The following is a 14,774-nucleotide window of genomic DNA, read 5'->3' on the forward strand; positions in this document are numbered from 1 at the left end:
AAAAAAAAGATACTTTAGCATGTCTTTAAAAGCAATCTGCTGTGAGCTGTAACAGGTCTATAACCTAACATTAACTGAAGTACTGTACTCCTCAAGAGGCAGATCAGTTTTTGCCTTTCCCAGATCTAACTAAGCAGTTACTAATTAACAGCAGGTACGGCAAAAATTTTTGCTTTGGCATAGCTGTCAGTGCCGTAACCCAGGGGCTGCGCGGCTGGGGATGGAGCTGCCCTCGCCCAGTGACCTCTGCCCCTGGCCAAAACCTCCTGTAAATAGCCCTGTCTGGTGTCACCTGTGCCCCCGGCAGCAGAGCAGGCTTCTGCAGGCTGCCCGTCACAAAAATCCCTGGTCATCGTGGGGTTTGCAGAGACAAGGTGACTTTTTGGCAATATTCGGAAATAACGATGCCACGTTCTTTGCAAAGCCGCATATAAGACAACGGTTAAGGGCCCAATCCTGCCCATTTTTAGCTGCCTGTATAATCTTGTCGTTATCCTGTCTAATCTATGTAGTTAAAGTTATGAGCACCCAGAGGGCCTGTCTCAACTTGAAAATTCTCTTGGCTTCAGGTGAAGCTTGAGCTCAAGGCACAATAGCTACCCCTGAATAGGGATATTCAGAGGACCCAGACCAGGTGCCAAGACCAGCCCAGGCATTTGCAGTTGTGCAGGGGACTCTTAAAGGCACAGCCGGGTCAGACGGATAACCAGCTCAGGCAGGCAGGCAAGTCCCTTCTTTTTTTCAACTCATTAAAATAATCAGAGTGTATCTGATTGTGTTTCAGATTTCTGGGGCTGGAGTCTGCCTTGCTGCTGGGCTGCCTCTCGCACTGCCCCATCCCACTGCTGCACAAAGAGAGGGGTTGGCAGGAGGAGGCAGAGCCCTGCCTGCTGATGTTGGCACAACCGCCAAAATAGTTTTACGGGACAAGTCACCTTAACCCCTGGCTCACCTCTTGGGAGCCAGGCTGATCTCAGATCTGTAAAACACAAGAACGTGAAAAATTCATCGACCCTTGGCGTAGGGGACGGATGTTCAGGGGTGAATGCCAGGCTGGGGGTATTGGTCACTATTTCCACTGTCTTGCCAGGCTCCGGCAAGCGAAGACCCCGCAGTGCCCTTGCCACAGAGGCTTACGTGTAACACTGCTCAGGCTGAGCAGCCAGACCGGTTTAGAAAATGACTGCATGAATGAGCACAATACGGCTGTAACTGGAGACCAAACGGGATCCCAGAGAATGGGGCGGTAAGGTGATAGCTGCAGCTGGCTGTGGCTCCCAGCACCACTTATTTAGCCACTTGTTGCATGACATCCACCCAGAAGCTGAGAAATGATGCGAGAGGCTTACGTGGATATCACATGAATAGCTAAAAAAAATAATCAATATTGTATTAATGCTATCAGAGTTGGCTGTAATTTCCCTCATGTTGTACAATTTAAGAATTTGAGTTGTGCTGTGGTTTGTTTTTTTTTTTTTTTCTTTCCTACAATCTCTCTCTTCATATGCTAGAGGTGGCTTTTTGGTTCCCTGGCCTGTGCTCCCTGCACCATGAAACACAGTGGGATTTTCCCCGTGGTCTGTGTCGTATGCTTTATCTTCTTTTTCTTTCTCTTCAGCATTTAGGAGATTACCATAGCCTATCTATTTATAGACAATAATATATTCTGATACAATTGGATGGAAGACTTTTTTCTTTACTGGAAAAGAGCATCCTGCAGCGTGAGGCAGGCTGGGAGTTACGTTCTTTGCAGCTGGCAGAACACCCATCTGTGTGTGCTTGAAAGAGGGTAGGGGATACGTGTTCACATGTGCACTTCCATACCCTGTGCTAGGACTGCCTGGAATAACCGGAGAATTGAAGAATTCATTCTAAAAGAGAGAGAATTGATTAAATTTCTTTGCATCATTGCTGATGGATAAACTGTAACTTTAATCACAGCGATTGGCATTGCTTTTACAGGATAGTTGTATCAGAAAATGCGATAAAAATTGTAGAAAGGAACCTTAAAAGGCTCTTGTTTTGATGCACTTCCAGCTTGCAAATAAAAACCACTTTCTTCAACTTTCCTGGAAAGAATTTGTCACTATTATCAGGCTATTAAGATACATTATTTTCTTATGAGGAAAGTATTGCCCCAAGCCACATGGAGATTATTTATGATTAACTACAAGCATATCTGTGCTGGTTTTGACTGGGATAGAGTTAATTTTCTTCGTAGTAACTAGTATGGGGCTATGTTTTGGATTTGTGCTGAAAACAGTGTTGATAATATAGAGATGTTTTAGTTACTGCTGAGCAGTGCTTACACAGAGTCAAGGCCTTCTCTGCTGCTCACGCCACCCAATAGGCTGGGGGTGGACAAGAAGTTGGGAGGGGACATAGCTGGGACAGCTGATGCCAACTGACCAAAGGGATATTTCACACCATGTGAGGTCATGCTCAGTATATAAAGCTGGGGGAAGAAGAAGGAAGGGGGGAGATGTTCGGGGTGATGGTGTTTGTCTTCCCAAGTAACCATTACATGCTTTTCTGGAGATGGCTGAACACCTGCCTGCTGGTGGGAAGCAGTGAATGAATTCCTTATTTTTCTTTGCTTGCATGCGCAGCTTTTGCTTTACTTATTAAACTGTCTTTGTCTCAACTCACGAGTTCTCTCACTTTTACTCTTCCAGTTCTCTCCCCCGTCCCGCCATGGGGGGTGTGAGCGAGCGGCTGCGTGGGGCTCAGCTGCCAGCTGGGGTTAAACCACAGTATCTTCTCAGCGTTTTGTGTTACTGATCCATGGTTGAGGTCCATATAAATGCAAATAAAAATGAAGCTCGCAGCCACCAGCGCTGCTCCCCTGTATAGGAAATGCAGCCTTATTTATTAGACTCGAAATGACAGGTGGGTATACCAGAGAAAAATCTAGCCTTGGTGTGAATTGCTGATACCTTTGCCGACATCTCTGGTGATGTGCAGGTGGAGGCGAGGAGGGGTGTACCAGGTGGGGCAGAGCACAGCTTGCCTGCACCAGGCATGTACTGGCTATCCAAAATAAGCACAATTCATCTGCTCTGTGACAGAAAGAACTAAAACTAAGCAGGCATCACCAGAAGTAATATGCCACTTTGGCTATTTGTGTATTAAGTTGAAAAATGCTAAAGCCTGTTCTTTGAAGGGTGTTGAAAAAAAATATATTAGTCAGTTTAAAAACACACCGTCCTCATATAGATTTGGCCTATGATAGTACTGTATCCTTCTGCTTCTAGGACAATAACCCTTATTATGCTTCACCACGAAGTTTCTTTTGTTCTTGCTCTGAGAAAGCCAAATCGACGAAAGAGCGTCAGAACAGCTTGGGTACGGGCATCTGTATGACACATAGCCCTTAGTCAGCAGAAAGCAGGTTGGAAGTGGTAGTACCCCCGCTTCCACAACTATCCTAAAGCTCCTGAAAGCAGATCTTGGGAATCCCTAAGGGAAATAAACCCAATGCACCTCAATGCAAAGAAGACCTCAGTTTAAAATTATTCTCCAACCTTCCTGTTCTCTAAGTCTTAGAAATGAATTTCCTCGAAGTAGAGACAAAGGGTCAGAGCAGAAGCTCATGGCTGGATGAGCTGGGAGAACTCATCCAAACTGATGGCTGGATGTCAGGGAGACACAGAGCAAGTGGACTGCCCGGAGGTGGGAGCATCACAGACTCGATCCAGATGAAGAAATAAATGATGACTTTGAAACATAACACAGGGTTTATCATGACAGAAGTGAAAGGGTATAAAGACCTAAACTATTTATTTGTATGAGAACATAATGGTCCTTGTCATCGACTTGGTGTTGAAAGGAATGACTTCCATCTAGAGGATGCAGAAAAACCAGGAGATAAATTTCAGTACGAGTAACAGTTTAATGGAAAAAGATTGAAAAAGAGGAGGAATATGGAAATTAGACAGGGATGACATTGTAAGAATTTAAATGTGACATTTGGCAGCAGCAGTATCGTTCGTGGAAAAACAAACAATGCTAATCAACATCAGATGTATTGTTATTTTAAAATAGACTTTATTTATTGACAATAAATATACAATCTTAATATTCAGAAACCAATAGCAAACATTCTTAGAAAAAATACAAAAAAATACATTCTTACATTCTGAATTTTATCAACATACACAGAGTCTAAAACAGTGGCGACGGTCTGTAATTTATGGTGCTTGTTAAGGCAATGAAATAGTCATTGGTCCAAATTCATCTTGACTTCAACAGATCTGTATAAAGTGAGAGTCTGGCCTACATATCAAGTGTAAATAAGAGTAAAATTGATTCATAGTTTAAAACAAATGTTAATTTTCCCTTCAAGCAGATGTCTAAGTATTATTAAAGTCACCTAGACTAAAAAAAAATAAAAAAGAAGTTACAAATACTCATGTTGGCAACTGCCCCCCCAGCATTTTGTTCTGATGTCTGTGCAGAGCTCCCTGTGAACAAGCAGAGCACACTTCAGCAGTTGGAGGTAGAGGCTACAGAAATTGCACAGCTTAAATCAAACTATTAAGATGCAATTATTAGGCACACTGTTGGTTTTCCCGTTCTTTCTCTCTCAATCAGAACTGGGCTGTGAATAACACTGTGCACATGGTAAGCTGAACTGAATTCCTGATATGATGGCTTCCGAAATGAAATGTTACAGCTACATTAGCACGGAGTGTGGCACTTCAGAAGCAAATCGCCAGAGCAAAAAGTAGAGGTTGACTAGGTGATGCCCATGCAGTACTCACCGCTCTCTTCAGCCTAGCTCTGGTTTTAGCTCTCTGGACCAAGTGCCTGCCAGAGACCATTAAGTGCATATCTAAAACCTGCCTTCTGGTTCAGTTTGAACCAAGAGGAATCCAGTCCATGTGCCCTGAGACCGGTCTGTGATGGGAAGCACTGCCCAGAAAGTGGGGACAAGTGGAAGACTAGTTTCAAAAGCACACTCCTGATCTGAACAAAAACGGTAATGTAGAAACATGCCCAAAGCTGATTAGGATTTTATTATGGGAGGAGCCCAAGTCATAGATACATACACTTTGCTGATGTAGCAAGTTTTTTAAATCATTATTTTAAAGTCAGGAATGTAAACTCTTGATGACACTCAGGGCCAAATCCTCCTTTAGGAAATGCTGCCAAATGATGTAAAATGGGACAACTGAGAGAGGCCACAGGGACCAAACAAGGAACAGAAGGCACTCCTGAAAATCAGCCTCAAGCTCTGCCACTTCATGGCCCCAGGCAAGGCACTCAATTCCTTTGCTTCCTAGTCTCTTTACCTCTCAAAGAGGGCAATAAATGCTTTCTTAAGACCAAATAATTACCTGAAATGGTCCATTTTGTGCTGCACTTTTTTTTTCCCCTTTATCACAGGATGCTTCCTTGCCTGCCCCAGCCCTCCAACACCGCACCTGATAAGGTATTTAAGGCACACTGGTGCTGTGATCACTGATGGGAGTATGAAAACGGCATCTCTCAGCTGAACACAACTGCAGACCAGGAAGGGCCAGTTCAAAGCTAATATCAAAAGCTCCAAGTCTGAAAGGAGCTGACTGGCCTTTCTAACCAAACTCATTTTGCACAGGGAAGTCCTGAGTACTTCACTAAAAGTTTTCCATGAAACAGATTTTTTGGACAAATCTTGCTTTAAAAAGAAGCTTGGTATATTATGCAGTGACCGGACCAGAGCCAATGTGTACAAACTGAAATACAGGAGGTTCCCTCTGAACAACAAGAAACACTGTGAGGGTGACCGAGCGCTGGCACAGGTTGCCCAGGGAGGTTGTGGAGGCTCCATCCTTGGAGATATTAAAAAGCCATCTGGACACAGTCCTGGGCAGCCGGCTCTCGGTGGCCCTGCTTGAGCAAGGCGGGGTTGGGCCACATGACCTCCAGAGGTCCTTTCCAACCCCAGCCATCCTGTGATCTGGGGAAAAGGTCAAAGGTATTGAGGGGATGTATTTTGATATGGAATTCTGTCTTTGCTTAGAAACTTCTGAGCGTTTGTCCATCCACCCAATTTATATTTGCTTACTGGTAAACTAAAGACTTGTCACCATTCTGATGCAACCAAAACAAATGGCAAAGGGTAGAATTCCCTGTGAAAAGAAGCACTGTTTCAATCACTGCTCTGGTTGACTTGTTGTTTACAGTTACGGTTTATCTTCTTTTTCTGTCCTCCGTCTTTTCTTGCCTCAGGTGATACCTGCTCAAAGTTTTCTGGGCATTATAATAAGTAAGCTTCAGTCCTTCAGTGCCAGAAATGCAAGTGGTTCTCTGGAACCTGTGTTTCTTTCTTGCATCTTTCCTTGATTTTTGAACCAAGCTTTCCCCTCACGTTCTTCCATGCAATCGTGCAAAGTCTCGCTGAGTGAAAGCTCGTGTATCATGACTGCCGAAAGGACTCCCCTCCTGTGCTACCTCTTCTGGTTTAAATGTTGCTGTTTCAAAGGATAGGCTTGAGGTACACAGCAGTCAGTATTTGGAAGTTTTGCTACAAAATTCAGACTTTTGGTTCCTTCTGATTATTAGTGGGATAAAGTACATCTTATAAATGCTATTTAGTTTCTACAAATGAATTTCTTAATATATAAACAAGTATATGAATAATCTGCCTAAAAATTCTGCATATCTATTACATTTATGAATAGTACAAAATTAGAAATGCAACAGTAATCTCCTGGTTTACAAAGTACAAGCATTTTTTTTTTTTTTTAAACACAATTTTTGTTTTCAGAATTTGTAGAAATTGGTCCACTAAAACTGTTAAAAGACAAAGCAAGTAATAATCTGGTATATCACTGCTGCAGACACAAAGCAGAGCTCTACATACATGCTTAATCTGTAATTCCCCAACTCCCAGTTTGCAACCGGAGCCAAAATAGCCAAGCAGATCTGCAGCCTAATTTGAAGATGACTGATGGCTCTAGCGCAGGCATCCACACCTCTAACATCTTTCCTACTTATTTAAAGCTTCATAACATGGTTAAGGCATATTAAATGGTTTATTCCAATCTTCAGTTTCAGTAGATTCATGGTCTCGTCAGAATTCACTTTATCACACAATGTTGTATCACAACAGGTCCAGCTGCACGTTCTTCCTATGTCGAAATATTTCAGGGAAGAGCATGGTGCTTCTGGTGTGGGAGAAATGCAAAAGACAGCCCTCCACAAATATTGATTTTGTACGTGAAAAGACTTTTAACACTCATTACTGCTACAGGTAGGAGGCCTTCAAGGCTATGGTCATTCAGAGCAGAATGGGCAAGTGAACTAATGGAAGTACATTGACTGCGGAAAGATAAAATGCCTGAGTTTTCTACTCACTTGGAGTGCTGTAAAGTCAGTTTGTATGCATTGATTTCAAAGGCAATTCTCCTGTTTACACAGAGATTGATGAACAGGATGGGCTTACAGTCCTGCTGCTTCTTCTGATCCAAGTCCATGATTAATTGAAATATCTTGTTATCCATTTAAGTCTCAGTATGCATAGCTAATTCAGTGTAGCACACAACAGCGCTTAGTACGTCAATACCAATGGCTTAACAACACGATTTTGAGTTGTAATTGTCTTCTCTTTCCTTCATGTTTTGGCTTTTCCTCTTCATTTTAGAGTTAGAGTTTGCGTTAGCAAGTAATCAAAACTCCTTCAGAAGACATGATGGCATCGTTCTTGTTCTTGAGTTTTTATTCAAGTCAAACAAGAGATCTAATAGCTGATGCCTAAATAAAGTGGAAAGCACTCTATGTATTTGAGAATTAATCTGCATCGTTTTAAGATGATAAATAATTTTTATCTTCACATGTTAAAAAAATATGTCCACTAAAGCTGTTTAAAAAGTTGATAACTCTTATCTGAGTCACAGTGGTTGCATTTCTCCAAGGGAAACAGGTAAATGAGCAGGCAACAGTTGCAAGACACAATGTTTAGTAAAGGGAATTAATCCAAAGTGTTTGATTAGCTATTGGCAATATCCGGACAGCTATGAGTTGGCTAAATACTGTTATTCCATATAAAAAAGTACTTATTCAGCTTTAGGTCGGAAAGTGCTGTCAACTCTTTTGATAATTTTGTCGGCTATGTTCCCCATGGTTTTTTTCACAACTTTGAGATCGTTCTCATGCAAGAGTTTCTGTGTTAGGTACTTCTCTCGTTTGACCTTGCTCTTGGTCTTTTGCGATACATCCGGAATTACGTATGAAATAATAAAATTCACAAAGTATATGACATGCTGGGGAAGGTGAAAATGAAAAAATGTCAGTTAGGCTGAACAGGACATTATTATTATTATAAATGAAATGTCACATTATCTCTTAAGACTCTCAGCTGGTTCTGTACCGGCATCTATCACAGTGGAACAGTATTTTAAAAAGTGGACATGACTAATGAGTAGAATAATTGTCCGATAAACAAGAATTTCTTGTTTATCAGAATTGATAAACAAGAATTTCTAATCCTGATTTTAACAAGGACTTCTCTACCTGCTTTGGGGAAACCCCGGTATGCAGTGCTTCCCCCCTGCATGTAAATAACAGTTGCAGTTTCTTTTAAAATTGTTTTAGGTTTGTTCAAATGACTCTGGGGCAATGGGCTTTGCTCTGCTATGGGAACTCTGATCTAACCAGTTGCATGTTTCTGATGACTTCAGTAGTGCCCGGATCAGGCCCTATAAAATTTCATTTTATAATGAAATAATACTTAATATTCCTCTACTTTAATCTTGGACTGACCCCCATCTTTCATAAGCCTAGACCGTAGCTGCAGAGCAAGCAGCAATTGCTTTTTGAGCATCTAGAGACTCACCGCTTGCAGTGACCATCTTTATAGACTTAACTCTGCTGGTGCACATGTATTACGTACACGTATTCATGAGGCTCTGCGCAAACTTTCTCTAAGTATATGTAAAAATGTTTTTGGTCTCACTTTCCCTTCTATTTCTGATACCAAAAATAATTTTACAGTTCTTGAGAAAAGAAACTGCAAACACATGGGACAATCCTCAGCTGATGTCATGACTTCAGTGTCTTTTTCTAATGGTGCTACACCTAATTTATGTCTCCCAAGCTCTTGCCCGTGCTAGCACACATCACCAGCTCTCTGTTAGCAGTGTCGGGACAGAATGTCTTTGAAGGATTTTCTGCGTGGAGAGGTGAGAAATTTAAATAAGTAACGCTCAAACCCCTGTAATCTTACCTCCATGACAATGATGAAAGCCAGCTTGGCTGCAATGACATGCCAGTAGTATATGTTGTGCTCATATTGGTGCTGGTGACCAGCAGGGTAGCGGAGATCCCGGTATCTGAAAGCAAGGTAGGAAAGTCAGGAGCAAGTCTCGGGCATCTCTGCAGTACGGCACTGTGGCCAGAGGATGGAGCAAGACATGTCCCCGCTTAATGCATCCAGTTACTGCACAAAACTACAGTAGTGGGTAAAATCATACCTCCAAAGTAAGCTATATTTGGCTGAAATGCCTTTTTTTTTTTTTTTGCCACTGTATTAAGAATTACTTACAAAACTTTTAAAGTGCTTTTTTTTTGAAGATTATCTATTACGAGAAAAACAAATGAAAGTAGGGATTTTCTGCCTATCCCAAACTTATGGGTGAATACTGCCGCTCAGTTCTGCCTTTCAAAATATGCTGGCTTTAACTGTGCTTTAACATTTCTTACTGGATATTGTTAACTGAATTGGATGATTTGGGTATTAAAAAAAAATCATATTTATTTTTGTCATTGGAAAAGAATGGTTATTTGACACTTGCCTGCACGTCGTTTGGTTCCCAAACCAAGGGGAAAAGGGCTTGCTTGCGTTCTTGAAGTCTGAGATGTTGAAGACAGAAAGTGTACTGTTTATATACCCTTTCATAGTGTGACTGCTGTGACTCCCATAAGGAGGGACCGAAAAGGACCAGTAATAAACCAGACGAGGAATCATGTCAGACGTAAAAGCAATGATCATAGCCTGCATTTCAGAAAAAGAAGACAAAAAAGCAGAGCAGTGTTTAAGAAATAAGCCTTAATATGCACGGCTTTGCCATACACTTAGTATCTCAAAAATTACAGTATGAGCTAAAAATAGAAAATATGTACTTTTCCAGCCAGTGGTTCCCTCTGTAAATGAGCACGTAGCCACTCACAGGCATAAAACAATCCCTTTCTGGAATGTGCACTCCGTATGGTTTGTAAATTACGCTAGCTCTGCTGGATCCCTTAAAAAAGTTATACTATAGTACACTTCTTTCCACAGGAGCACACAGTGGAGGTCAGCAGCCAAACTCACCTCGAAGTACTCAAAGGTAACCTTCAGCAAACGTGCTTGCTATCAGATGTACTCACGAGATGCTTAAAGAAATCCTGCCTGATCAAACTCATGGAAACAACAGACGAGTCCTTCAGTAACAGAAAATTAAATTTCACCAGGAACCCTGAGGTTTGAGTAAAGGCATTAAATAAATTATATATATAGCTGATCCATCTCTGACCCCAGAACCATCCCACTCTTTCTGAGGTGGTAGCCAGCCCAAATTCATCTTGGCAGTTGTTGCCTCATAAGTTTCAATGTCAGTACATGTGGAAACCGCTCTTGATGCCAAGATAATTTTTTTAGTAGCAGCTGCCTAGTGCTGTTTTACATATGACGTGACCACTTGTTTTTATCTTGCTCCCAAGAGAGTCCCTGTCCTACTCAGTCTGCTGGTCACAAACTGGGTAGGAAATTGGATCCGTGGGTTTGTTGTGGGAAGTCTTTTCTAAACTCATAAACTTCCCAAAACATCCTATTGTGGAGGACAGGTTAACTATGTTTAATCCGATCTCCTCCTCTGCTATTGCAAATTCAAAAGGTTTGCCTGCGAAGAAGACTTTCCACTGGCAAGATCTGCAGCTGAGTGCCTAGCGGGAGGCTGTCCGGCCAGCTCATGCCGACAGGCGTCTCTGGCACCCAGCACCTAGGAAGGAGTGACGAGCTCCGCTCCAGGGATGAAGGAGAAGTCTTTTGTCCCACAGCAGGGGGAAAAAAAACACTTGAGAACATGGATGGAAAGAACCAGGGCAGAGACATGGAGGAGAAAGGCGTGAAGTAGGGATCTAATGGGATCACGGGGAGGGAGGTTTTGACAGAGATGCGTAAAAGGGGCAGAAAAAAGCCATAGGAAGGGTGTGGGACAGAGGAAGTGGCAAAGTTAAGCAGTAACGGGTAACAGAGGAGAATAAGAGCTGGTTAATATCTGCATTTTATTCTCCTTCATGCCAGTCTGTGATTCATGCCCTCTGTATTTCCTTATTTTCATGAGATGGGGGAAAAATGGTCCACGCTGGTGCAGCATTGCCAACAAGACAGACCCAACCTGAGGAGCTATTTGTAACACCTGAAAAAAAGGGAAGGGGAGAGAGGAAAAAGGCGTAAAAAAAATACAGACATCTCTTCCACAGTTCCTCAAACACCACTCTGGTGGCAGTGCTAGTAGCTAAAACTACCACCCCCCTCCTGCCTGTGCCCCTAGCAGTTCACTCATGCATCCATGCAGCTGTGCAGCAGATCAGATCACGGCACTGATCTGGCGGGGAATCCTGGCCAGATCCGCTCCCTGATCTGGTTCATTGTGTGTTTGTCAAAGCGCTGGTGCCAGCACAAGACCAGAGACAGCAGCAAGGGGAAAAGACGGGGAAGGGAAAGGGCAAAGAGTTGAAAAGGGTGCGAGACCAACCCCACCTCCAGTAGCACCGCTGCCAAATGTTAAACACTAAAACACGACTTAAGATTGACGCTGTGGTCCAAAATCTATATTTGTTTTTCCAGAATATTGTTACAATTGAATTCAGTTAAAAGAAAGTTAATTTGGCTGATGAGAAAGAAAAGGGAGGTGCCCTAAGACTAAAATAAACTCATTTAAAAGTTTCAAGGATAAGGGTTTTTTTTTTTTTGGTACTGTACTTTGGCTTAAATCAAGTATAGTTGGCATGCACTTTTAAAAACTGTTTTTAAGCATTACATGCCAGTGTGCAATGAAGTGAAAATTATGTGTTGTTTATATTTACACGCAGAGGAGTGGGTGTTTCTTGGCGGAAAAGAAATATATATTACTGTGTCTTTCAGTTGCAGGGAGAAGACCTCACACCTAAATTACCCTGTTTTTAACTGAAGTACAAGCACAGAAAGTTTTAGTTACATATAATTTCGTTCTGTTCATTAGCTCATCCAGTCAGACCATAAGTGAACCAATAGCAACCGAACAGTAAGGCAAAAAAATCCCTTCTCCCTTTGGACCAAACGAGTTTGATGCTGCTTCTGTGTATCACTTAGAAAGATGTTGGAATACGGTATTTACACAACTTAATATTTGCTCTTAGTGAATTTTTTTGCAAGGCCCCAGGTCTCTCATCATCTTAAATCTGAACCCCATCCCACTCTCCTCCCTCTCTCGGAATGATCTCCAGATGTGCTCCAGAGAGCTGCAAGGACAGAAATACGAAAGCTAATCCTACGGCATCCTCTCAAAGGAAAAACTTTTTTTTCCTCCTGAATTATGGTCTTCATTTTAGGGTATTGCACTGGAGAACTACAAACAAATAGCACATTCTCTTCTTCCCAAGCTTTGCTGCGCACAATTTTCCACTTATACCATAACTAATTAAAATCAGTCTCCAAATCAACAACAGATGCTTTGGTATCATGCAACAGCAAGTCCAGCGCCTGAGTGGCAAGTCACAAAACCCATAGTTTTGTGCAAAAGTTGCTTGCAAGCTACTAGCAGGTGTCACAGAGGCAATGCATGAAGGAGAAGATGATATACTACCCAAGTCAAATCACAAGTCACACAGAAGAGAAGAAACACTTTCCGTGTGCTGAGGAAAAATCAAGGCAAGGATGGCAAAGGAAAGCCTGATGACCTATGCTAGATCCTGTATGTCAAACAAGAAAAAAAACATACTTAAAGGGAAGAAAACCGCTTCTAGCATTTGATCTGGTATATGGCCTTATAGCCCACACTTCATTAGCAAGAAACACTGGTCTCTTTGAGGTCCTTACAACACCTGCAGCAGGGCCTTTTGAACATGGCAGTCTCCGGCGCTGTGCCCCTCGCACGCTCATAACCCCACCGCTGTCAGTGGCAAATGCACTACATTCATGCCGACATTAACCGTACCTAACGCGTGAGACCTCCGAACAGGGCGACTCTGAAAGAAACATGCCTGCAGCTAACAGCCACAGGAACATTGGGGTGTAGTGGCTGTCAAGGAGGACAGAGAGTAAAACCAAGCTGTCATATATACTTTGAGGACTTCCCACGGTTTCAGCGATGCTTCAAGGGGTCCAGCACATAAGGAGGAATTTGGAGTGAAAAAAGTCGCAAAGCTCAGATTAGCCTCAGGTGGGCTGTGACTGGGTAGCGGCAGACACTTACTGCTGGGTCATTTTTCTGCAGAAAGCAGGGCACAAATACATACCCAACAGCAGCCTACACATGCCTGAGTCACCGCAAGGTCACCAAAGGCACTTTAACTCTGCCCTGAATATCATAAACACTATGACTAAGGTACACGTAACAATATTTTGAAGTAATCTTAAGATGTATATCCAACTTTTTATTTCATAGTGGCATTTCAGAGTGGAGTCAGATCCCTCCTCGGAGAGGTAAGCGAAACCTCTCACGGTCCCCCTCACCATCCCAACTGCCCTTACGTAATAGGTATGAGGCTCTGGAAATTGAGGACCAGGCGATTGAGGATGGAGAAGCTGATCCATCCAGTGAAATGCACAGTGCCGTCACTCACCCCCATGCCTCAGGACGTCCTCAACAAAGAAAGAAAGAAGGGTTATTGTAGTAGGTGACTCCCTTCTGAGAGGAACAGAGGGTCCTATCTGTAGACCGGACCCATCCCACAGGGAAGTCAGCTGCCTCCCTGGGGCCAGAATTAAGGACATACGGAGGAAACTCCCTTCCCTGGTCCAGTCATCAGATTACTATCCGCTACTGATATTTCAGGTAGGCAGTGACGGAGTAGGTACCAGAAGTCTGAGGGCAATGAAGAATGACTTTAGGGCCCTGGGACGGCTGGTTAAGGGATCGGGAGCACAAATAGTGTTCTCCTCTATCCCACCATTTGCAGGGGTAGATGAGGGGATAAATAGGAGGAGCCAGCAAATTAACTCCTGGCTCTGCGACTGGTGCGTCCGGCAGGACTTTGGCTTTTTTGAACATGGGCTGATCTACAGGAAACCAGGCATGCTGGCATCAGGCGGGGGAAGCCTAACCCGAAGGGGAATAAAGAGACTGGGACAAGAATTAGCAGGGCTTATCCATAAGGCTTTAAACTAGGTTTGATGGGGGATGGGGACGAAACCAGGATCACAAAAGTGGTGCCTGGGAGCAACATAGTAGTGCTCATGGGTAAAAGTGATAGCAAGGTCTTGCAGCCTGTCTCAGCGATGGTGGGGGATAGTGAATTGTGTGTCAGCATAGACACAAGGAGTAGTGATAATTTGGTAACTACAGTAGTGTCCGAGAATGATCAGGTGCAAATCAGGGCCCATCCCCCCAAGAAAGTGGTAGGACAATTAACCCAACTGAAGTGCATCTACACTAATGCACGCAGCATGGGGAATAAGCAGGACGAGCTGGAGGCCATCGTGCAGCAGGGAAACTATGATGTGGTTGCCATCACGGAAACGTGGTGGGAAGACACACACAAGTGGAGTGCTGTAATTGATGGCTACCAGCTTTTCAGAAGAGATAGGCAAGGGAAGAGAGGTGGTGGGG

General features: G+C 43.1%; 1 protein-coding gene across 2 annotated transcripts in view; it reads right to left on the reverse strand.

Moving 5' to 3' along the window:
- Positions 1 to 4,106: 4,106 nt before the first annotated feature.
- ANO6 (anoctamin 6) overlaps positions 4,107 to 14,774 on the reverse strand; it is an 83,755-nt gene continuing 73,087 nt past the window's right edge. For both annotated transcript variants that reach the window (XM_063323101.1, XM_063323100.1), the window contains 3 exons: positions 9,777 to 9,976; positions 9,209 to 9,314; positions 4,107 to 8,246 (listed from right to left, as the gene is read on the reverse strand). In XM_063323101.1, coding sequence (XP_063179171.1) covers positions 8,040 to 8,246; positions 9,209 to 9,314; positions 9,777 to 9,976 — 513 coding nt within the window. In that variant the 3' untranslated portion in view covers positions 4,107 to 8,039. The remainder of the gene's footprint in view (positions 8,247 to 9,208; positions 9,315 to 9,776; positions 9,977 to 14,774) is intronic.

Source organism: Chroicocephalus ridibundus, chromosome 1 (assembly GCF_963924245.1).
Source record: "Chroicocephalus ridibundus chromosome 1, bChrRid1.1, whole genome shotgun sequence".
Taxonomy (NCBI): domain Eukaryota; kingdom Metazoa; phylum Chordata; class Aves; order Charadriiformes; family Laridae; genus Chroicocephalus; species Chroicocephalus ridibundus.